Below are 24,024 nucleotides of genomic sequence, written 5' to 3'. Positions count from 1 at the left end.
GGGGGGCTAGTTTTTGCAACGGCTAAGGGCCTGTGGGTTTATTATAAGGCGGAGCTCGGCGGGAGAGGTGAGGGCTGGAGCCGAGCCGGGCGGAGAGGAATCCAGAGGTAGAGAACGGACTGCAGCCGGCGGATTCCGCAGCCCTCGCCAGGGACAGCCGCGCGCGGGGCATTGCCCGAGGGTGCCGCGCGCAACGACCCGGAGGAGCCGGCGCGGAGCCCCGCGCAGTCCGTACCGCGCGGCGTCGCCGCGATCCCCGCAGCCCGCAGCGCTCCCGCCGCCGGTCCGGGCAGCATGAGGCGCGCTGCGCTCTGGCTCTGGCTCTGCGCGCTGGCGCTGCGCCTGCAGCCGGCTCTCCCGGTGAGTGCGGCCCGGGGCCGGGCGGGGAGCGGCGGGAAGCCGGTGTTTGCAGACTCGCCGATGCCTCCAGCGGCACGTGGAGGGGGAGGGGAAGCGGGGACTTGCCTTCCCGCGCTAGCCCGGCGGGCCCGGCGACCGTGCCCGCGAAACCGGGGTCCCGCTCCAATTGCCTCCGCCGTCGGTGGGCGCCGCGCGGGTTCCGCCGCTACGGGCGGGGGGGGGGGGCGCGGGCGCCCCGCGGAGAGGAGCCTGTGCGGGGGGGCCCCGCGCTCAATTATGTGAATCGGCTCCCCAAGCGCTGGTGCCCACTAGCCTGCGGCGGCTCCCGGGGTCGCGAGTTCCCATCCAGTTACCCCTGGCACCGCAGCAGCCGGGGTCCCCGTCGGCGACCCGGGAAGATGCGGTGACCGCGGCCACCCGCAGACCCACCGAGCCCGGACTCCCGGCCCCTTCGGCGCAGGCAAGTTTGGGAGCAGCGGGGCCGGCGCGTTGGCAGAGGAGCCCGGGCCAGGGCTGCGCGGGGGTCGTGGTGGCCGCGGAGGTGGGATCCTCGGCTTCCCATCGGCTGCCCTAAGGGAGCTGGGCAGAGCTGGCAGCGGGAGGTTCCGCGAAGTTGGTCCCGGAACACCGGAGCCCCGCAGGAACCCAACTTTGGGGCTGCTGAAGTTGTGTTGTCCGCTGAGGGGTGCGGGCGGTGCTGGGCACGGCCAGGGAGGGCTGCGGCTTCCACGCGAGTGGACCCCGGAATGGCTCTTCCCCTCCCCCGGCCTGGCTTTGTGCTGTAGCCGCGCGGAGGGAAGGCGGGTCCCTTGGCCCGCCCAGTGGAGCTGGGGGGAAAGAGGGACAAATGTGGAGCCCTTGGCTGGGGGAGGAGGCCTTTGGGTAGGACTCCAACATCCACCTTTGGCGAGGGGTGGGTCCCCTCTGAAGAGGGACCTGGCCGACAAAGAGCATCCCAAGGGCCCCCAGAAAGTGATCTCCCGTCCCCGCCGCCGTCCGCTAGCCCGCCTTCCCCAATGGGGGCGCTTTGTTCTCGGCCCCTGTAACCCTTTCCTGGGAACCGCCCCGCAGCGCCGGCCCCGCCGTGGGCCGGGACCTGGGCCGCCGCCAGGTGTCAGCGCTGGCCGCCGGGTGTCCACGTCCACTCCCAGCCCCCACACCCGGTGCTGGAGTCCCGGGGCCCTCCCCGCGGGCTGGGGCGGCCATCCCCTGGGATGGAGAGGGGAGGTGTGGACGGAGCGGGGGGCTCTTCCCCTTCCGGAAGTGGCGGTCTCTCGCTACCACATCTGGACTGCTCTACTTCCCCAGCTCTTGGTGAGGGAGGCACGTGGGCAGGGAAGGATCGCAGGAGGGGGGAGGGGTGCCGGGTCCTCCACGGGTAATGTGGCATCTGCACAACTCTCAGCAGTGCCGACCCTCTGTAAGCGGGTCCCTCTACAATAATAGAAGCTACCAGCTGTTGAGAGCTTTGGGTATTTTACAGGGTCTGGCTCAGGTGAGGTGTTTCCCAGGCTTATCTGTGAAGTGGGCCCCCCCCCCCCCACTTTTCCAGGCGACTGTTGTGTTTGGAACTATATTTTGAAGTACAAGGACAGGGTCCCTGATGCTTCTTGCATTGCTGATGAGTTGGATGGAGGTGGGTGGCGAAGGGTGCCAAATCTGGGGGAGCCATGGGGACAGATAGGATTTCTGAGCTGAGTCTCCAGTGCACTCCTGGCTTTCAGATCCAAGAAGTTGGTATCTGGCTTCTCTCTCTTTAGAGTTTGCAGCTTGGTAGGACTCAGATTGTGCCTTGACTCATAGTTCATACTCTGGAGAGGAGAGTGGAGATGTGTGGCTTAATTCGGTGGTCCACCTAGCGTTACCTGGATACTCCACTCTCTACAGGTCCAAGACTGGGCCTCAGCAGAGACTGCCGAGGTGGGGTTCCCCCACCTATTTCCAGCTAAAATCAGGAGTGCGGGGTTTGGTTCTTTTGCCTGCCTTGGTTGAGGCTGGCATTCTTATAAGCTGGGATCCCAGAGTGCCTGTTATATGGGGGAGGCAGATGGGTTGTGAGATTCTCTGTGGACTGTGTTTCCCAGAGTCTCCTGTGTACTGGGTAAGGGCAGATGCTGCATTAAGAGGCATTATTTCTTGCCTAGAAACTTTGACACATTACAGAGGGCTGGGAGGCAGTTGAGTCTCAAAGGGGAGAGGAGGGAAGGAGGACGGCTTATTAGAATGTGGTGGTAGGAGGACTTCCTGGAAGAGGTGGCTGAGTAGAGCCTGAAAGCACTAAGCTTTGGGCTCAGACGTTGGCTTGGAGCTTAGGTTTTCTTTTTTCCTTTTATAAAGTTTAGTTTGTTTTCTCTTTCCCAGACCTGCCTTTTCCCTCTTACAGTGGGTGTCCATGTTGGGTTAAAAGTGGGGGCATAAGGTGGCATAAAGTCCCCGCCCCCTCCCCCCTTACTAAAAGAAACTAGGCAATGGGGTTTGCCTAAAATGGGAGGAGGTGTCTACAGGTTGCAGAGATCTGGTCCTCTCCCAGGGTTCACTTTGGTCCCAGTGGGAAGCAGGTCAGAACCCCCCTGGGGATCAGTGAGGTAGGGTGTGATCTTCGGCACCTGATTTTGAATGGGCAAGAGAAGGCTATTAGGGCAGAAGGTTGCTTAAAACCACTCCCAAGAGACAAGAACAGGTTTGTCTGAAAAGGTTTCTCTCTCTCTGTGTGTGTGTGTGTGTGTGTGTGTGTGTGTGTGTGTGTGTGTGTGTGTGTGTTTCCTGTGGTCTTTTGTTTCTTCCATGCCAGCAAAATTGCTTGTTCTGGAATAGTTATTTGCTGTTTTCCTCTCCTTCCCTTTTCTCTTTCTTGAAAGGCATAAAATCCCTTTTTGCCCTAATTATGGGGGCCAGTAGAGACATTTTCCTAAGGCCTGGTAGGGTGGGTGGGGGTTGGGGGAGGCGCTAAGTGCCTCCTCTCCTCCTGGGCTCACAGCCTTCTAGAGGTGATGTCACTCCTGGCTTCAGGAGGGTGGGAGGGTGGAGCCGCTTTAAGTCTCTACCTGTGGCTCATGGTGGGTTCCAATAAAACCTCATTAACCAAGATTGGTGGGGAGAGAGATGAGAAAGGAGGGAGGCCTGGAAAGAATTAGTGAAAAGCTTGAACTTTGTAGTATTTTATAGAGGAATGTTTCCTATTGCAGTTTCGGATTCTGAAATCCCTTGGGAATGAGGTATCCTTGGCATCCAGGTTTTTTTAGTGAGCTAAGAATCCATATTGACCTCAACTTTGGGCAGGACTCTCTACAATATTTATTTTCCTTCCTTTATTAACAAAAGAATACTGGGGCGCCTGGGTGGCTCAGGCAGTTAAGTGTCTGGCTTCAACTCATGAGTTCAAGCCCCGCATTGGCTCTCTGCTGTCAGCACTTTTTCTCTCTTTCTCAAAAAAAAAAAAAAAAAAAAAAGAGAGAGAGAGAGAAAATACTAAGCATAATTTAATCTCAAGATGCCAGGGTCTTCTTCATGGTTGTCACTGTGTTAGGTTAGGCATTTCTGTCCTGGGTTTCTTGAGCTCCAAAGAGCATTTTGCCCCTTGCTGGGTGCCCCCAGGGTTGGTACCTTTTTAATTCTGGTTTGCTCTATTTCTCCCCTCATCCCTGACAGCAGCCAAAAGTGACAATTGTGGGCCTAAGTGTAGCAGGCAGCTTTTCTATTCAATTCTAATTTGCACTGTTCTCCAGCAGTACTAAGAAACTAATCAGATATGTCAAAATGATTCCTAAGACATGAGTTTTCAGTGCTGAGTGAGAGTTTCACTTGTGAGTAATGTTCATGATCTGTGATATGTGGAGTTGTGCCTCCATGGACCCAGCTGGGACCTCAGCAGTATCCCTGATAGTACCTGGAATAACAAAGGCTGTCAAAGGGCATGCTTACAGGCTCCCTCGGTGAACAGGTGTGGATGATCTCTGGGAGGAGGCACCTGTGACCCTGTGTTCCGAGTTTCTCTTCCTGGCTTGAGTTGTAAGTGACTCGTGGCTCACAGGTAGCCTGGACCTGGTGAGGCTAACTTATAAGTCTCCATTGGAAGGGCCCTTACTCTTAGCTTGGGTCCTGTCTCCATCGTGTCACCATGTTTTATCTGGGTTGATGTGCATCTTTCTTAGTGCACGCGTACTGTTTGGCAGGCCAGAAACGGCTTTGGGTTAAGTAGAGCTCCAGGACCAAGTCTCAACCCTGCCACTAATTTACCATGTAACCTTGGGTGAGTCACTTCACTTCCAAGTCTTGGTGTCCTCTGTAAAGCGGACATCATACCTGTTCTCCCTGTCCTTTGCCATTTGCATATTCATTTCATAATGAGTGCTTGAAAGTGTTCGGAAATGAAAGCGCCAGAGGAAAAGTTAGCTATCGATATAATTAGAGGCGCCTGTAATTGGGTGCTGATTATTGAGTGTTCAGTGCTTTTCTTACCTTCTTATCTCATCTTTAAACCAAACCTTTACGATGTACGTCATTGCCCTCATCTTGTGGATGAAGCCTATAGAAGTAAGCCCCTCTAAGGGGCCGATGTGCGAGAAAGGATCTGTCCATATGCGTGGGCGTATGTGTATGGCATTAATGAACTGATGGACTGTCAAGTCTCCCCAGTGAAGCCCAGCATAGGATGCTCGCTGAAACTTGTGAGGCCCTATGGGTATTTGCTGTTCCATCCTGGAGAGCCATGGGTGTGCATACTTTGGATGGAGAGGGCATTGGGCTGGGCTGAGCTGGCCTGAACGGTGCCTTTAGGTGAACCCTGAGCATGGGCAACATCCTTGGCTTGGGTTGGGTTCACCCAGTGGTTTAGGGACGGGCAAGAATTGCTCCCTGGAGCCTAGGTCAGGAGACAGTGAGCCCATGGGGGTAAGGTGGGGTGTGCTCCCAGGTCTGATACCCGTGCAGGGACCATATATATGTTCTTGGCTTGTGCAAAGAGGCCTGATGGGGCATCCCATGTTTGCATGGTGCCTGCGTGCTTGTTCCCAGGGCAACAGCCAGTCTGCACTGGCTTTCTTCTTAGGCACTGGGGAAACACTTTCAGAATTAGTAGATCCTTTTTAAAGCTGGGGAGGTGGGCACCATGGTATCAGCCAGATGCCCAGATACCCAGTACTCCTGGTTCCTGTGCTGGGTTTCCCACCTGGTCCCCTCCAACACTAGGTCCCACTGCAGAAGCAGCCCCGTAAAGAATCAGTCATTAAATGATTTCTAGTCCTGGAACCTTGGTAGTTTTACAGAACGCACTGTTTCCTGATTTCTTCTTTTCAACAACCAATTTTGGAGTCTTGGGTTGAAAGCCCATCCCCCCTTGAGGGCCTGCCTAAGTGTGTCTAGGGAAAGGGAATGGGATTAAGGGAGTCTGTGGAAAGAGAGCTTTTGGCGCCAGGATCCTGCGCCCTGGAACAGATTCAGCACGGTGTCATTTCCCTGTCACCTGTCCCAGGGCTTTCCATGCGAGGATGCATTCTGGAACCTCCCTCAGAGCGGGCTGTGGGTGCCCTGATGATGCCGAGGGAGGGCAGGCATGGATGCATCGCTCAACACAAGGAGGCACATTTGAGGCCACTGAGGCAAGACCCTGCACCTGGGGTCACTTCAACTCGGCACCTTCGAATCCAGGAGACTTGGGAAGTCTCCCACATGGCCCCCGGGATGGCCGGCTCTATCTGCGTGATGGAGCTGCTTCTGCCTGACCTCAGGAAGCTTACGTTGGGTGGGCTGTAGGCACTAGAAGTCCCCAAAAGAATAACCTTTCTAGGCCCTAGACGGGGCGCTTAATTAGCTCCCCTGTTCTCAGTGCTGTGGGGCCCAGAATGAGCCGGTGGCAGGCAGGTGGGGGGTGGCCTGAGGGGAGGTGGGCTAAGCTCCCTCCTGCTGCCTGTCAACACTGTGCAGGTCTGGAAGGCCGTGAGTGTGTGGAGGCAAGCTCATGGTGGGGGGTGTAGTGGGCAGTTTTGGGGCTCGGGACCATTGGGTGCGGAAAGGGGAAGGCTAGTGGCTGGACCTGCTCCTGGACTCAGTTGTCTGCCCCGGGATGTTTCCTGTTGACTCATGAACTTGAAGGCTTTCAGATGCATCCCCTTCTGCCTCTGGAGCTTATTGAGGGTCTCTGTCCTCCTGGCATTCATTTATGGTTCCAAGGGCTGCCTGATTCTATGGAGAGGCTGCTCCAGTGCTGGGAACGCTCTTGTGACCCACCTAGGGCTGCGACCCCGCAAGAGGCTGTGTGCCGGCTGGCGGGCCTGCAGGCCGGCTTGCAGCTACAGCTGAGCTTGGCCTGGGTGGTCTCGACTCTGTTTCCTCATTGGGCTTTCCTGCTGGGTAGGCTGCAGCCTGAGTGTCTTGGGAAACCTGGTCACCACCTGTCTGCAACTTCCTCTTCAGAAGCCGGGAAGTGGTCTTCCTCTCTCTTCTTTTCTGGTGGATTCTCCCCTTTTTAGCTTTAACCCTGATGCTCCTCCATCCCTGGCGTTATGAGTCTATGGAGGTTATTCCTACAGAGAAGGATGGCTAGGACACTTGTCCTTCCTGGTCCCAGGTTGGCCCCTGACTGGTTTGGGCAGGTCTTTGTCCCTCTGTGCCTCAGTTCCCCCATCTGTCCCCTCTGGGGCCTCCTTCCTCTTCTTCAGCTGTGAGACCTTGTCCTGGGGAGGATGAAGGTGGTAACGGGGGACTTGGCCAGGGCTTAGGGTCCTCCACCGTTATTCTTCTGGGGACTTGAGGAGACACTCACTGCCCGAGGAGTCATCTGTGGGGGTGGGGGTCAGGGCAGGCTGCTTGGAGGAGGTGGCCTTAGAGTTCAGTGTGGGAACCAGAGGTGGACAGAGGACGCTGGGCAAGGTCAGGCCTGGTGATGCTCTCTGCACACACCCAGGCATCCTGGCCACCTGCCCAGGTCCGCTCATCAGCAGGAACGGAAGCCGTGTTGGGCAGGTTGGGGCAGTGGGGCAGGCAGGCATATTTATCACTTCACTTGTTGGCTGAGTCATGGTGCCAGGCCCACAGATCCACCCAAGCAGCCTTGACCATGAGCCCACTGTGTGCTAGACGGGGTAGGGGAACCCAGCAGGACTAACTAAGGCTCTGATGCCTGCCATCCAGCCTTGGCCCTCCTCTTTTCTGCTGAGTGACTTTGTGCAAGGGCCTGTCTTGGCCTCAGTGAACCCACCTGTGAAATGGGAGGAGGGAGCAGAGAAGCGTAGGTAACAACAATCATGTACTTGGTGTGTTTGTGGTATCCTGTGGTTGTGTCACAGGACTGGTGGGAATCAGGGCCGGGCCTGTCTCTGTTCCCGGAAGCATTCTGCTTCAACCCTTGGGGGTCATGAGCCCTCTTTGGCTTGACCAGATTTAAAACCCAGAGCCTGGTGCCTGCCGTGTGCATTGCCTTGTGCAGGTGGGGAGCCGTCCACACCTGGTCCAGGAGCACATGCAAGAGAAGGTGGCCATTACTGGGACCAGACAGGAGGGTTGGTCCATGCAGATAGGCCAGAGGGGCAGTGACAGTAACAGTCATTCACTGAGAAAGGGTTCATTCGAGTCCCACAGTACAGCAGTTTCTAATCAGGAGCTCAGGCCATAAGGCAGGTCATGTTCTGACCAGCGGAAGTATTAGGGGAGGTAGTCCCCAGATGGGGGCCGTGGGAGTGGCAGAGGCTGCCAGTTTTGCTCTGGGACCATTCTTGGGCGGCACTGCTCTCCCTAGGTATTAAGAGAACTGTCCCACCACAGTGATGTTGAATTCCTAGTGTTTCCCACTCAGGCTGCCTTTCTGTGGCCACACCGGCCCTCTGTCCCCCACAGCAGACCGAGGAGATGGAGTGGTGGGGCCTGGGTGCATAGGGAGGGAACTTCTGGAGGGCCAGGTGCACTCATCGACTCCAGACCTAGCACATGCTGGGCACTGGGAGGCCTTGGGGGACTTGAGGACTGCTGCTTCCATGCCACCTGTACCACGGTGGCCGCTGATGCCCAGGGCCTTGCCTACCCATTTGGGGACTTGATTGTGCCAGTCCTATGGCAGGGGTGCAGAGGCAGCACTGGCTCTTCTCTCTGCAGCTTGTCAGCATCCCTGCTGCCCAGGAAACTATCCGGGGCCTTGGAGTCCCATCTCTGGGGAGTGTCCCCGACGGGTATGTGATCAGGTTTGGGCTCGCAGGGCCCCAGGCTGCGGGTGTTTCAGGAGCCTCTGAGACTGTTGTAGAGGCTGACGTCAGTCCCCCTTCTCCCAGAGAGACATGCTGGGGTGTGGCACCGCCATCTATGGTGACCGCATCTCCTCCAGGGCGCGGTGCAGGCATGGTCTGGGCAGCAAGACCTCCGGGCTGGCCAGGGCCTACGGGTTGTGGGCCAGACTAGGAGAATGGGCACACCTGCACTTGGGCGGAGGGAGCCGCCCCAGGCTCTGCCCCTGCCTCTCCGCCCACCCCCCACAGGGTCTCCGGGAGTAAAGGGTGGGTGGGGCTGGGGGAGGGGCATCCTTGCAAAGTTTTCCTGGGGTCTCCTGGTTGTTATAGTAAGGTCCTGGGACAGCCTTGAGTTTGTGTCCTGCGCCCTTGGAACTGTGGGAGGAGCAGAGAGGTTGTGGCCTCACCCCTCTCCCCTCTACCTGTTTGGGAACAGGGTCATTCTTCAAGACCACTCTCTAGGGGCTGGGGGGCGGCAGGGGGGATGTCTTGGTCCACCTTTCCTCCCACTGTGAGGGCAGCAGCCTGAGCTGATTGCTTGGGTCTGCCTGCCTTTGGGGTAGTTACTGGGGCCCAGTCTGAGGTCCTGAAGCTGTGGGGCTGGGCAGGCCAGCTGGGATCCAGAACTGGCTGGCTGGTCAGCCTAGGTAAGTGTCACGGGGACTGGAGAGGTGTCATGTGGAGGCTGGGAAGAGCACAGGACATGGAGATTTGGCAGTCCAAGTCATTACCAGGCTCCATCACATCCTCCCTGAGCACCTTGGGCATGTTTCTTCACTTGCCCCTAAGCCTCAGTTTCCTCGGAGGGCTTTTGAAAAGACCCCAGGAACTAATGTACGTGGCATGATTGAGAGTCCCTTCCTTACCTGGACTCAGAGGAGCAAGTCTGGGGGAGCTTTGGGCCTGACTCTGTTTAGAGAGTCCCCTGGGGAGCACCCCCCCCCCCGCCCCACCCCCGTGGCTGTGACTGGAGGAAGGGGTACAGTCTGACCTGGCCTGGGTGTATAGTTACTTCGTGTGAATGGCTGGCTGGTCTTACCCCAGTGTGCTGATGTAATAGGGCCTGAAAACATGGCTTTTGCCCCTTCTCAGAAATGTGAGCCTTCGCTGGCAGGCCACACTTTGCTCGCCTCTGCCTGAGCCTCTGCCAGGGGCTGGCTCCTGACCCGGGGGAGGTGTGAGCTGGGCTGGCAGGCGGTGGGGGGAGGCCAGACACCAGGGCACCTGGGCCGGGGCTCAGGCCAGCCGAGCAGGGCCCTGGGACTGTAGGGGACAGCGGCTTGTCCCCAGAACGGCCGACTGAAGGCTGTCCCGGCAAGGGAGCTGGGCGAGGCCAGGCTGCAGGATGTGGGGGGAAGGCCTCACTTCTGTGGTCCTTCTTCCTTCTGCACTTTCCCCTGTGCCACCTCTTTTCTTCCTGAGGGTAAGAGAGCCACGTGGCCCCCACTGAAGGGTTGTTAACCACATGCCTGCTGGATTGCCTGGCCTCAGACCCTCTCCCTAGCACTTCACTGGCTGTATGCCCTGGGACAAACTGTCCCCTTTGCCTCAGTGTCGTTATCTGGAGGATGGATTTGGCACTGGAATCTAAGGTTATTGTGAAGATTAATTAATTCGGCTAAAGTGCTTAGATTAGTGCCTGGCACATAGCACACAATACGTATTAGCTGTTTTTTCCCTAAGGCCTAATTCAGGTATTTCTGTTTTTCCAATAACCCCCAGCCCAGGTTATATCCTTAGGTGCCTACTCCCACCCCATGACTGTCCCGGAGCTCTGGGCAAGGTGTTGTGGCTACTCCACCTGCTGGGTGACTCCGGGCTCCTGAGAGCCCCCCGAGCTGCATGCACAGACACACCGTCTGCTGTGTGCACATGCCGCTGGTGCCCGGGAGCTCGGTGTGGGGCGTTTGAGGCTCTGTGGGCCTTTCAGCCATCAAGAGGCCCCTGGCGAATGTTAGGCTGACAGTGAAGGGGCCTAGTCTACTTTGCTGCCTTTGAGGTGGGATCCCACTGGGAACCTGGGGAGTGAGCCCAGCCGATTCAGACCTGGTCTTCACAGAAAATTTTGCCTTCTCTTGCAAAGGCCAAAACTCCATTCTGCCGTGGTACCCCCATGGGACTCCTTCAAGGATACTCTGCCCTTCCCGTGTCATTGTCTGGGCTTCTACCTCAGTGCCTCATCAGTCTGACTTGAACTTAATCCCAGAGGCAAGTTCCTAGGCTGGCCCATTATTCTTCTGTATGTGGGAGGAGAAGCCATGTATGTCTGTGGCTCAAAGTGGGAACAAAGGGAATTTAGTCTGTCTTTCTTAGGTATGGGGTTGGCTGGCGACCCAATTCTGACACAAGTTAAAAAATGTGCCCTTGGCATCTCCCGGCCTCTCTTGCAGTCCTTTCCCATCCTCCAGGGCTCCTACCCACCCCCGGTGCCCCCTTTCCGGAATTAGCTGCTCCCCTGTATAGAGCTGATTTATACTCTAGGGTGAGCGTCTAGCACCCGATAGTCTTACCAGAGGCATTTTAAAGGGGACACTGTGCAACTGCAGGGACACTGATTGGATAAATTTGGGTGAGGAAGTGCCCCCATCCCCGTCTGTCTGCACAGCTGGAGCCCCGGCTGGCTGCAGGTGTGTCCAAAGCTACTAGTTTCTGGCCCTGCGAAACTTGAGGAGACTTTATTTAGACAGAGCTGGGGGAGGGTATCTCTAGAAGCCCACGCGCCAGAGATGTCAGGCCCCCAAGCCCGGTGGCATCTGGAGGTTAATCAGCTAGAGAGCAGTTCAAGGGGCCCCTGTGAGGGCTGGCTGGGGCATCCAACACTGAACTTCTGGTCTTTGCCGCCTCATTAGGACAGCCAAGGCTTGGGAGGTACAAGGCTCTGGTGGCCTCAGCTGCTCCCTCTGTCCTCGTGGGGTGCCATTTGCCATCCCAGAGTCCCCTTTCTTTGGAATACCTCTAACGTCCTGCCTAGGCCATAACCCCCCTTGGGAAGCTGAGGGCAGTGACACTGAGTCACTGTGATCAAGTACCCTTCTCCCTATTTGTCATGGTGGGTCCTCCCCCTGCTGAGCACTGTGTTTGTGGGCCACAACCCCTCAGGTGGGCAGTCCCCTTGACTTCCCAACCATAGACTTGGAACCAGGAGCCCCCTTACTATCACCTATTGTACTGATGGGGAACTGGACAGAGATTCTTATCCAAGGTCATCCAGTAAGTTGGGAACAGAGAGCCCAGGCTATAACCAGGTTTTCCTGGTACTGGGTTTGGTCACTTTCCCGTGGCCACCCCTTGTCTGACTCCCAGGGCAACCCTGGCCACAAAGGCTGGCAGGACCGGGCTGGGCAACCTTGCTCCATGCCTGGTACAAGGCTCTTGGAGGTGGGGAAAAGCAGAGGAACGGGTCTTCCGGCTCTGCGGCCCCACACCCAGCCCTCAGCTGGGCCCGGCTAAGACGAGTCCCAGCACGCGAGCCGTGAGGCGGTGCCAGCTCTGTGGAGGGGTGCGTATGGGGGTGCTGGTGGCAGTTCTGACCTGGCTTGGCCACTGGGGCTGGCACTGGCTGCCAGGACCCTCACCACCTCAACACAAGTCTGGCCTCTCCAGGTACTCCAAATGGGCAGAATGGGGGCAGGCAAAGGGCTCTGCAAACTTGACCTCCGGTTTCCCATCTGTAAAGCCCAGTATGGATGCTGCCCTGTACCCCAGCCCTGCCCAGGAATCCCCCAACTGGTGAGATCTGTGTCTGAATGGCAGGATGGGGACAGATCCAGTGGGTTGTGTGTGTGTATGGGGTGAAGGGCACATCCCTGGGAGGTCCTCTGAAGTGTGCTCCCCACAGTGGAAGTGCCGATGGGGGCTGGGGGCCTACATGCCCTCATGGATGCTCAGGGTGAAGGCAGGATAAGCCCCTGTCTCCCACCTGCCATTCCCTGGGCCCCTGCCGCCCTGGGCCATGCCCATCACACCCTCTGCAAGTCTAGTCTTGACTTGGTTTTGGTAGAGAGACACGGAGCTGATAAATCACTGTGCCTGTCAGGCCGGAAATGCTGATCCTGTCTGAAGCACTGGTGGGGCCCCTTCCTCCTGGGAGTGCCTAAAGCGGGGTGGATTTCAGGGTCTTGAGGCCAAAACTGGGGGAGATCTGTGCCTCTCAGTGGCCTAAGCATGTCTCCCTGGCAGCTCCCAAGTCAGGAGAGAAGCCTTCAGAGAGAAAGTGATTTATCTGCTACTACCCTGATATCCTGGGCAGGAGGGGAGCCTGGTGTCTTCCTGGGCCCGGGCCTACGGTCCTGCCCCTTCCACCCAGCCTGACATGGCCACCCCTATACCACTCTGGCCCTGCTGACAAGGAGTTGGGGCCTCTGCTCCCAGGTCCCAGCCTAGCCTGTCAGAGCACTAAGGGAGTTTCGTGTTCTCCCGCCAAGCCCCCTCTGTTGTCTAGAGAGAGGCTGAGAGCTGCCCCAGGTCAGCAGTACTGGGCAAGGGAGCAGTAGAGCTAGACCTGTCCTGTGGCAGCCACCCTGGTCAGGCTCTTTCCCCCTACCACTCCTGGCTCTGCTCCTCTCCTTGAGAACCCTTGGTCCAAGATGCTTTGGGTTTGACCTGCCTGGGCCCTCAGGACTGTGCTTAGGCCATGTTAGCCAGGGCTATAGGAGGGGGTGCAAATGATCCCCCAGATGAGGAAAGCAGAGTTATGTTTATAACTGCCATAGGGTACCAGGGTGTTGGGTGAGCTGCAGGAGTGGGGCAGTGTGTTCTACAACATTCTCTAGCCCCTGTGACCCCTACCCCTGCCTCCCATTCAGGCAGGTTCCCCTGGAAAACTGCACAGTGGCTCTGCAGCCCCTGCTCCCCTCCCTGGTGGGCCCACCCTGGGAGATCCTGCTCCTGCCAGGTCAGTGCCTCGGGCCTGGGATACCAAGGAGGTCCTGCAACTCTGGGCAGGCAGGACAGAGGCTCATCTTTGTCTCCGGTTTTTTGTACCCCTAGGAACCAAAGGGGTCATGCCTCTGGAAGTTCAGGGTTTCCTTAGCTCCATGGTGAGGCTCTTTTACACATGAGGCAGGTACTGGGATGTACTGTTTGTGCGGAGTGGATGCATCAGAAGTACAGAGAAATGTTCCAGAGTCTTCTTGGATCAGTTTGCCCCTAGCGCTTGTTTACGGGGCTCTGTTGCTATTTGGTGCCTCTTCTTTGAACACTGCACCTGAGTGAGAGTCTTGGGACCTTTGTAGGGATTTGCCTTCCCCAGCACCCAGGCCCTGGACAACTCTAGGTCAGACATTTCCCTGTCCAGACTATTGTTCTCCAAGTGTAGTCTGCATACCACCTACAGGACCCGGGACCTTGTTCAACATCAGAGTCCTGGGCCGTTGCCCCAGATCCACTGAATCAGCCTCAGGGATGGAGCTCAGAAGACTTCTGATAGTCTCCTGCTGATTCCTAGGGACCCTGAAGAAAAGAGCCCATGGTCTGGACAAAGGTGATGCTTTGGATTTCACTTTTGGTCAGTTTGGCATCCTGATGCACAGGTGGGGGGGGGGGGGGGGGGGGTAAAGGCTAGGGTCCTGCAGCTGAGACCTCAGACCCCAAGAGTTATGACCTCTAGGTATATGGGGGGTGGGGGAGGGCTCTGCCCATTTACCTTAGATCCACAGTTCTGACCAAGAAACTGAAAGGGTAAAAATTACTTTAAAAAATGTGACTCTCTTAATCCTCCTTACACGATACTATACTTTGACTTATTTTTTATTTTATTTTTGTTTTGTTATTTATTTATTTATTTATTTTTAAAAATTTTTTTAAACGTTTTATTTATTTTTGAGACAGAGAGAGACAGAGCATGAACGGGGGAGGGGCAGAGAAAGGGGGAGACACAGAATGGAAGCAGGCTCCAGGCTCTGAGCCATCAGCCCAGAGCCCGACGCGGGGCTCGAACTCACGGACCGCGAGATCGTGACCTGAGCTGAAGTCGGACGCTCAACCGACTGAGCCACCCAGGCGCCCCTTGTTATTTAGTTTTGAGACAGACAGAGTGCAAGTGAGGGAGGGGCAGAGAGAGAGGAAGACACAGAATTCAAAGCAGGCTCCAGGCTGTCCACAGAGAGTCCGACACGGGGCTCGAACCCACAAACCGTGAGATCATGACCTGAGCCCAAGTCAGACGCTTAACCGACTGAGCCACCCAGGCGCCCCTCGATACTGTACTTTTAGCAGTATGTTGGTTGAGAGAGCAATGCGATCCTGTGAACTCAGTAACGCTTTCTAAAGGATTTGTGCTTTAGCCATCACTTAAGTCAGGCAGCAGGTGACACATGTCAGTGATTCAGGGTGTGGGTTGGAAACCACAGGTCCGAAGGGACCCATGGGCTGCAGTCGACGGGGTGGCGGGAGTCCAGGGAGCAGGCGGACAGACAACGTCTTCCATCAATCCAGAGTTAGAAGTGGCTGGGTCCACCGTCCTCACTTGAACCTCACTGAGAGGTCCACTTGGCATCCTGACTTGTGACACTGCTATGGAGTTCTTGTCCCCGAGGTGTCTTCGAGGGATGCTGCCTGGGTCCCTTGGGTCCTTTGGCTGGCCAGGGCAAGCAGGCTACTCAGATGCAGGCTGCCAAGGAGAGTGGCCCTCTTTATGGCCAGTGCAGGGTGAGGCTTGAGGCTGTCTTCTTGACAGCTTCTTGAAGCTCTTCTCCTAGCCCTCTGTCCTTGGGAATGGCGGGTGGCAGCCTGATGCAGATTCCCAGCCCCTGGCAGCTCTGACCCGATGCTTGTCCATGCCCTCCCCTGTCAACCTGTGAAGTCTGGGCTGGCATTGAGGTCCCCTCGGCTGCTGGGGTAGTGGTCAGGAATTTTTACTCCATGATGCACTCATCTCGTGGCTCCTGGAGCTTGTGGCTGTGTTGGGAAGACGGGCATCTTAAAATAGATGGGCCAGAGGGAGAGGGACGTAGGTGAGCAGAGCACGTGGCACACTGCTCCGTGGCCTTGGGCAAGTCCATCACCTTGTCTGTTTCAGTTCCTTATCTGTGGGAGATGCTAATCTCAAGCCTGCCTGCCTCAAATAGAAGGGTAAAGGTGGAAAGGGGTGGAAAGTGTTTTCAGTGTCAGAGAATGCCTCAGTTTTTCATACCTTCTTTCCTGTTCTGCTGGAGCCCTGACCCCAGGTCAAAGCCCCTCAGGGTTTTGATTTGTTATATGAAAAGTGGCTTTTCCTAGGATTTGCAGAGGTTAAAGGGCCCCGTTAAAGGTATGAGCTGGACGCCTGGGTGGCTGAAGTGTCTGACTCTGGGTTTCGGCTCAGGTCATGATCTCACGGTTTGTGAGTTCAAGCCCCGCATCAGGCTCCACACGGACACTGCAGAGCCTGCTTGGGATTCTCTCTCCTTCTGTCTCTGCCCCTCCCCTGTGCAAGCATGTTCGCTCTCTCTCAAAATAAATAAACTTAAAAAAAAAAAAGAAAAAAAAGGTATGAGCTGGTTGGCCTTCACCTTCTCAGGCAGCTTGAAGCAGGTTCCAAGGTGGGGCCCACCTGTCCCCGAGCAGCTCCGAGCTGTGGCCACATGGTCTGGGAAGGACCCAGGTCAGGCAGTGCTGAGGAGAGCCCTGAATGAGGCCTTGGGGGCAGCTGGCCACAGGCTCTTAGCACAGTGGCCTAAGTGAAACTGGAAGTCTCACCCAGAATGCTGGAGTCAGCTGGCACCTAGTGATCCAAGTTCAAACTCAGCAGTTTCTGCTGATTTCCTCCCCAGGGAGCTGAGGCCAGCACAGGTTCAAGCTGGAGGGGATTGGGAGGTCACTGCAGCCCTTCCCCTGATGGAGACCCAGCCCTCAGAGGGAGGGGCTGCCCGAGGCCAAGGAGCTGGTTTCAGTAGAGAAAGCGTTTGCTTAAGAGCTTGTTGTGTAAACAAGATCGCCAAGGGATAAGCTGAGTAGAGTTGAGGGAACAAATTGTTTTTAGGGACCGGGCAGATCCAAAGTCTTATCAAGTGGTGAAAGAGGCCCAGCTCTTGGGAAACTGCTAACCTGTTGAGGCTTCTCCCTGTAGGTGAGAGGCCGGGCCTCCCTGGCTTTTGCCTCCAAGGGTGACATGGTCCCAGTGCATGGAGTCCTCTGCAGGCCTGTATCCCCTCATCTGTGAAACAGGAGACTCTGGTTTCTGCTGGCAGATTTGGCTCTCATGACAGTGTGCAGCTGAGGCTGGTCTGGCCGGGCCCTGACCCCGTGCCGTGTTGAGCAGCATCTCTAAGGGATGGAATCAATGCATTGGGAAAGGTCGCTGCTGGTCGGTCTCCTAGGGCCTCCTCAGGAAAGCTGAGGGAAGGCAGAGGCAGTGGGCAAGAGGGAAGTGGGTTCTCAGAGGCAGTGGGCAAGAGGGAAGTGGGGTCTCAGTGAGTATGGGTGGGTGGGGGTCCCCTGAATGCTTGGGCCTCCCCTGCCCTGCCAGGCTGTGGGAAGCAGTCCGCTGTGGGCCTGGGATGGGAGCATGTGGGGATGAGGGGACCCACTCTGCCTGCCTGGTGGGCAGTATTCTTTACTACGGAAGGTTTAGGGGAGGCTTCGAAGCTCGGTGGAGACAGGACAGGTGTAGGAAGCACCACCTGGGGACAGTGTAGACAGGATGTGGCCTGCGGTGCAGGCGGAGGGCAGGGACCATGCCAGTTCATTTAGATGGGCCGTGACAGCTCAGACAGGCCCTTCTGGGGCCAAAACCTTTTTCTTCGGGGGGTGAGGAAGAGGTAGGGTTTGGGTTTTGTACTTTCAGAGGAAGCTCAGTGGTATTTCTAGCCTGGTGGTTTCTACACATGTCTGAAGCTTCCCTCCAGACCTGAGCTCCTGGAAGCGGAGGCTCCACCTGGGCCAGCTCTGCCCCAGGCAGCCTCGGGAGGCCAAAGGTCCTGTCCGGCTCTCCTTGCTCTGCTCCCTTCAAGGGTGAAACTCCGCGGCCTGTGGCCAGGATGTGGCGATGCCTCTCCCGCTGAGGAGGTCCACTCCCCGCTGAGGAGGTCCACTCCCCGGAGCCCAGCCTTGGGCGGAACCTGCCTCTGACAAGTCTGCACAGAGCCTCCTGTGAGCTGGCTCCCTCCTTCCTCTCTTCCACCCACCTCTGCCTCTCTGCCACCTCTATCCCAGCTCTTCCTAGGCAGGCGCCAGAATCCTCTTTTCCGCGCTGAGCTGCGCTGGCTCCCCGGGTTAGAGCAGTGGCCCTTGTTGGTGGGGAGTTTACTGCACGCCAGGCTCTCTTAGGTTCTTTATGTGTATAACCTCCTTGAATTTTTGCAGCCATCCTGAAACGTAGATATTACTACTGTCTCCATTTTACAGATGGAGAGACTGAGGCCATAAGAGGTTTCGTGATGTCCTCAGGGCCACACTGGGTACCCTGAACTGTGCTGCTTTGCCTCTTTATTCATTGTTTGTTTTGGCCCCTGACACTGGGGCCCTCGAGATGGGTGTATCACGAACTCATTTGGGTCAAGGTCGTGTTGCTGAACGGACACTCATCGCTACCCTTCCTGACACCTGGCTTGTTGGGTCTTCTCTTCTCCAACCGCTGTTCTGGAACTAGTATTTGGGAGCTCTCCGCACCCCCACGCCGCCCTCCTCCAGCTTTCCGCGCAGGCCTGCTCGGCCGTGTGTGGTGCGCCCTGCCTCCTCCCGGCCCCGCTCTCTGGGTCTGCCGGTGCAGCTCCTGTCTCAGGAATTGGGGAGGTGTTTGCACTCTGGCACCTGCAGCCTCTCAGCCGGACCAGGCAGACAGCATTCCTAGGACAGCTGTTTGTACACGGGGTCCATTCCAGGCTCATGGCTCGTTTGTCGCCACCTCCTGAGTGCAGGGCCTCCTTTAGATCAGTCTCATCTGTCGCCAGCCTAATGGGCACCCTGTCCTTCCTTCCCCAAGTGGGTCTGCGTCCTGTCCTTCCTGTGGATGAGAAAACAGACCAGGTGTGGGAAGAAGCATGTGTCCTGCGTGGCCAGCCCTGCCTCAGCACAGACGACTTACCCGTGCCCGTCCCTGCCCTCACCACCCCCCCACCCCCGTGAGGCCCTCAGTGTCCATACCCTGGTGCTCAGCATGCTTTGGAATGTCTCTCTGGAGTCAGGGTGTTGGGGGATTGTTCCTGAGGCTCTTAAACCTGTCTTGGCCCCTGAAGCTCCCTGGCCAGTGGCCCCAAGACCTGATTTTCAGTGTAGGGTGAGCTGACGGGGTCCCATTGTGGCCACAGCCTGTGTTCCGAGTAATGGCATCTTCTGTCTGCTCTTCTGAGAGGTCTGGGGCTCCCTTACCAGACTGAGCCTCTTGGGACAAGAGCCCTGCCCCCCTCAGGTGTTTCTGCACCCCTAGTACCTAGCACAGGGCTGTGTCATCATAGCGTTCAGGGGTGTGGGGGGGACCAGAGGGTGGCCCTGAGCTGTGGGTTCCAGAGCCACACACAAGGGTTTCCTTCCTGTTCTATATGTGTGTGGTGGGGGAGCTCACTCAGCTGTCTAGGACAGGGACCCCAGAGTAGCAGGGCCTTGGCCAGGCCTCCACTCATACCCTTTTCTGATCCTTTTCCAGCAAATAGTGGCCACAAATGTGCCCCCTGAAGATCAGGATGGCTCTGGGGATGACTCTGACAACTTCTCTGGCTCAGGTGCAGGTGAGCTGACATGGGGGCCCCATCCCAAGATGGCAGTGGGCTATGAGCTGGGGGTGGCAGTCAGGCAGCCCCCCGGCAGGGTCTGAAGGGTGATGTTAGGGAAGAGAATGGGGTCCACACTGCAAGGAAAAGGCATATATGGGTTGCGGGAGTGAATGTTGGGGTTCCAGGAGGCCCTGGGGACTGCCTGCTGCAGACAGACTTGGGCTCATCTTCTTCTAACTCCCTGGGCAACCTTTAGAAAGGTGGACTTCTCCAAGCCTCTATTTCCTCATCTGTAAAATGGGAATATGTCTTGACTTCATACGATTGTTGGGAGCTGTAAGGTAACATAAAGCCTGGTGGCATGTAGATCTTCCATAAATGTCCCTTATCTCCCCTATTTCCCCTTTCCCTGGGGGAGTGGAGTCCTTGAGCTAGAGGTGGTCATGGAGGCCTCCCAGAGGAGGTGCTCTTGACCAGGATTTTGGAAGAGGGCCGAGGTCATCCGTGGGGAAAGTGGCCGAGGTAGGGGCCTGGGAGCTGGAAGGTAGGATGCAGCCCTCTGTTCTTGGGGGGGGGGGGGGAGGGGGGCTGAGCCTTTCTGGGGAGAGGGCAGGTGGACCAGGGAGGGGGCCAGAGAGGAGTGTGCACCAGGGACAAGGCATTCAGGCCCTGAGAGTGCCCCCACCCAGGGAGCGAGCTTCATTAGCCACCGGAAAAGTTCCTTCCCAGACGGCCTTGATGTCTCATGGTTGCAGGGACCAGGCTGTCCGCAGGCATGTACAGCAGAAAAGGGCAGCTGTCCTTGTCCATTTTCCAAAGCTGAGTTTAGCCTCAGCTCGTTCTGCCCTGGGGAAACCACTTCTCACAACAGGGTTCGCTAGGCAGGCCTGGGAGTCAGAGCTGTGGGCCCTTCCTCACTGCGTGAGCCTGGCTGGGCCCGAGGTCTGGGCATCCCCCACTCCAACAAGCTCTGCCTCTGGGCCTGCAGGTGCTCTGCAAGATCTCACCTTGTCACAGCAGCCCTCATCCACCTGGAAGGGCACGGAGCTCCTGACGGCCATGCCCACGGCCCCAGAGCCCAGCGGCACAGATAACACCGCCACCTTCACGTCCGTCCTGCCGGCTGGAGAGAGGCCTGAGGACAGAGAGGCAGTGCTTCCGGCAGAGGTGGAGCCTGGCTTCACGGCCAGGGAGAAGGAGACCACCCACCCACCCGGCGAGACCACGCCACAGCCGACCACTCACCAGGCATCAACAGCAAGAGCCACCACGGCCCAGGGGCCTGTCACCTCCCATCCCCACAGGGACATGAAGCCTGACCACCATGAGACCTCAGCTCCTGCAGGACCCAGCCAGCTCGACTCTCACGCGCCCAGCGTGGAGGACCGTGGTCCTTCTGCCACTGAGAAGGCTGCCGAGGATGGGGTCTCCACTCAGCTCCCAGCAGGAGAGGGCTCTGGGGAGCAGGTGAGTGCTCACTGGTATCCTCTGTGTTTCCTGGGACGTTAGTACCGCTGGCTTGGTCATCTGGCACACTCAACACCCTGTGCCCCGTAAGCGTGTCCTGTTCCCGCCAGGAAGACAGGCTCACGCGGTCCCACCTTCCCCCTGCCTCCGGGGCCGAGCCCAGAGCAGGACAGACTAAATATGAGACCTGAGCAAAGGAGTCCTTCAAGATCCCCTAAAACAGGGCTTCCCAAACGTAAGCAGGGCCCCTGCTGCGGGGCAGGGGAGAAGCCCTACCAGGTCTTTCTTTAGATCTTAGAGTCATGGTCATTTTATACTTTACATTACAATGAGCCTATTTATTTTCATATAAATACAAGCGCTTTGTCTCGCTTGCTGTGATATCTGCCACAGTCCAGCCAGGGTCTGGTGTGATGTGGTGAGAGGTGCCTGGCTTTGGGGTCCCTGAGGGCTGGGTTGGGTGTGTCTGAGCTGGTGGCAGCGGTGACCAGGGACTCCCGAGCTGCTTCTGGGTTTAGAAATAAAACTGGATGCTGCTGCTGGTGGTGGCCCTCCGCAGCCTGCAACTGTCCCTGCCCTCCCGTAGGACTTCACCTTTGACATATCTGGGGAGAACACAGCCGTGGCCGCTGTGGAGCCCGACCAGCGGAATCAGCCCCCAGTGGACCGTGGGGCCACGGGGGCCTCCCAGGGCCTCCTGGACCGGAAGGAAGTGCTGGGAGGTGAGTTCCTTTCAGGTGGGTGGTAGGGGGGTGCATACCGCTGCTTGGGGGTTGGGGCGCTGGAGTGGGGCTGAGCGCAGCCACCTCGGGGGCTGCCCGGTGTGAGGGAACTACTGCCTAACTGAGCTGAGCCGGCCTCCCTGCCCACCCCCCCAACAGGGGTCATCGCTGGAGGCCTCGTGGGGCTCATCTTCGCCGTGTGCCTGGTGGGTTTCATGCTGTACCGGATGAAGAAGAAGGACGAGGGCAGCTACTCCTTGGAGGAGCCCAAACAAGCCAACGGCGGGGCCTACCAGAAGCCCAGCAAACAGGAGGAGTTCTACGCCTGACAGGGACGGGGCTCCTCCTGCCCCTGCCACTCGCTAGGCCCCCACTTGCCTCTTCCACGAAGAACTGCAGGCCCTGCCACCATGCCACCTCCCCGGCTCCCTGCCCACGGACTTCCGGGGCACGCTGGGGGCTCTCCTCTGCTTCTCTGACTTCTGCCTGGAGACTTGGGCGCAAGGGCTTTCTCGCACGTGACTTTTCTGCCACCGCCAGCACCTGGCATCTCATCATTCTGACTCAGTTTCTCCAACCTGGAGCAGCCCCTCCCCGGACCCGATTCTGGAGACAAAGGGGACCCTGCTGCTTTGGACCTGGATGGCCCGCTTGGCTGAGGGCTGGCTCATCTGTCGCACTTGCTGGTGGAGACCAGTGGTCTGGGGGCACATTTCTACCCTTGGATGGCAGGGAGAGGAGTTCGGAGCTCCATCAGAGCGACGTTTTGCGGGGAGGTCTCATTTAGATACCAACTTGTTTTTGCACATGTTTCCTCTAGTTTCTTTGTTCATAGCCCAGTAGACTTGGTTACTCCCGAGGTAAGTTAAGTAAGTTGATTTGGTTACCCCCATCTTGCTTCCCTAATCTATGGCGAGGAGACAGCATCAGGGTTAAGAAGACTGTTTTTGTTGTTGTTGTTTTGTTTTTTAACTAGGAGAACCAAATCTGGAAGCCAACGTGTAGGCCTAGTCGGTGTGTTGTCTCTGAGTTTGTCACTCACGTGTGCAACAGGGTATGGAATGTCTGTCGGGTGGCCCTATTGGGGGGGCTGGCTGATCCTGGCAGCCGTGGGCAGTCACGTCTGGAGCGGTCACGCTTGTGTCCACGGACTCGGGGCCGCTGCCGTGGCCCAGGCTGCCGCGATGTTGAGCTGTGTGAGGACGGAATCCCGGCACCTCAAGCTGGGGACCGAGAAGAGAGGACTGTGGGGTGAGCGAGGTGGTAGTGGCCCCAGAGAATCTCCTGAAGACCGAGCCCTTCCTTTGGTGCTGTCTCTGGGGCACATTTTCTTCTAGAAGGTGATGAGAGGGGCCTGGGCACACCTGTCATGGAGCTGCTCCACGTACGACCAGGTTCACCTCTGATTAGCTCCTGTGGCCCTGCCCCCTGGGCTGGAATCAGGAATATTCCAAAGAGAGATAGTCTTTTGCTTTTGGCAAAACTCTACTTAATCCAATGGGTTTTTCCCTGTACAGTAGATTTTCCAAATGTAATAAACTTTAATATAAAGTAGTCATGTGAACTCTACTTGCCTTTGCCTCTTCTCTCTGTGCTGGCTGTGTGGACCAGCCTTTTCTCTAAACACAAATGGTATTGGGAAACTTGGCTAAAAACTCTATGCCTTTATCTTTCTCGTGGGGAGGGATGCTGCGGCCAGAGTCCCTCTGATTTGTTTCCTTTTTGTTTTTCGTCTTTGCTGAAATTCTGCTGGAGGTCGGTAGGTTCAGCCAAGGTTACATAAGGCCTGATATGAATTTCTGTGTTGCCAACCTCGACGCACTGTCTCCTGAATGGCTTATGAAGCTTTGATGGCTTTGGCACAGCTTTACCTGGGGCCATTGGCCCTGCGGAGGCCTGGGGCCAAGGCCTGCTCTCGGACACCTTGGACAGACCTCCTCTCACACCTTTGCTGGGACCAGAGCCTCCAGCCCAGTCCTCCTGGGAACTCCCACGCTCGCCTGTCTGACAACGTCCCGCTGCTCTGTTGGACGCTCCAAGAGGGGGGCCATCTGTGACTCTGAGATGCTCCGCCAAGCAAAGGGAACCCGTGTTCTGTGTTCCATACTGAGACTTTCTGCCCGGAGTGTGTGATTGGACAAGACTCGGGGGATGGGGAAGGGGTCTGTGACTGCTCATCTCTGCTCCTCCCTGGGATGGGCTGAGCCTGTGGCTGGGCCCATTCATGGAACTGTAATAAACAGCACTTGTCATTTTGGGCTGTGGTGGTGGTTGAGTCTCTTCTTGGCCTGGCGATGTCCTTCCCTGTCACCTTCTTGGAGAGAGACTGGTTCTGGGCTGTGATGTGCCTCGGTGGTGAACAGTAGGATCAGTGCCAGTCCCTCTGCAGTGAGGGAGTGCTGTGTCCCCCCTCTGTCTGGCCTTGGTTGTCCTACCTCCTCCCAGGGGTCTCTGTCTCCTGCCCAGATCGTCCTTCTTGCTCTCCTAGATCCTTCCCTACCTTGTGGACACGAGAGCTTCCTACTGACTGAAAGTTTGCTAGCTACTCTGTGCACTCATTGTCATGCAACACCCGAACGCTCCCCAGCAAAGTGCCAAAAGCCTAGAAATGTCTACATGGAAAAACTACAGTGA

The 24,024-nt window shown here is 57.0% G+C and overlaps 1 protein-coding gene across 1 annotated transcript; it reads left to right on the top strand.

Moving 5' to 3' along the window:
- The first annotated feature begins 17 nt into the window (after positions 1 to 17).
- SDC1 (syndecan 1) lies at positions 18 to 23,650 on the top strand. The gene is made up of 5 exons (XM_040496144.1): positions 18 to 360; positions 19,135 to 19,216; positions 20,190 to 20,668; positions 21,255 to 21,390; positions 21,550 to 23,650. Exons 1-5 carry the CDS (start codon positions 295 to 297, stop codon positions 21,717 to 21,719), a joined length of 933 nt encoding a protein of 310 aa, XP_040352078.1. The 5' UTR covers positions 18 to 294; the 3' UTR covers positions 21,720 to 23,650.
- Positions 23,651 to 24,024: the final 374 nt, after the last annotated feature.

Source organism: Herpailurus yagouaroundi, unplaced genomic scaffold, assembly GCF_014898765.1.
Source record: "Herpailurus yagouaroundi ecotype Mexico unplaced genomic scaffold, PumYag 188, whole genome shotgun sequence".
Classification (NCBI taxonomy): Eukaryota; Metazoa; Chordata; class Mammalia; order Carnivora; family Felidae; genus Herpailurus; species Herpailurus yagouaroundi.
Note: the sequence above shows the minus strand (reverse complement) of the source record. Positions and strands in the feature narration are given on the sequence as shown.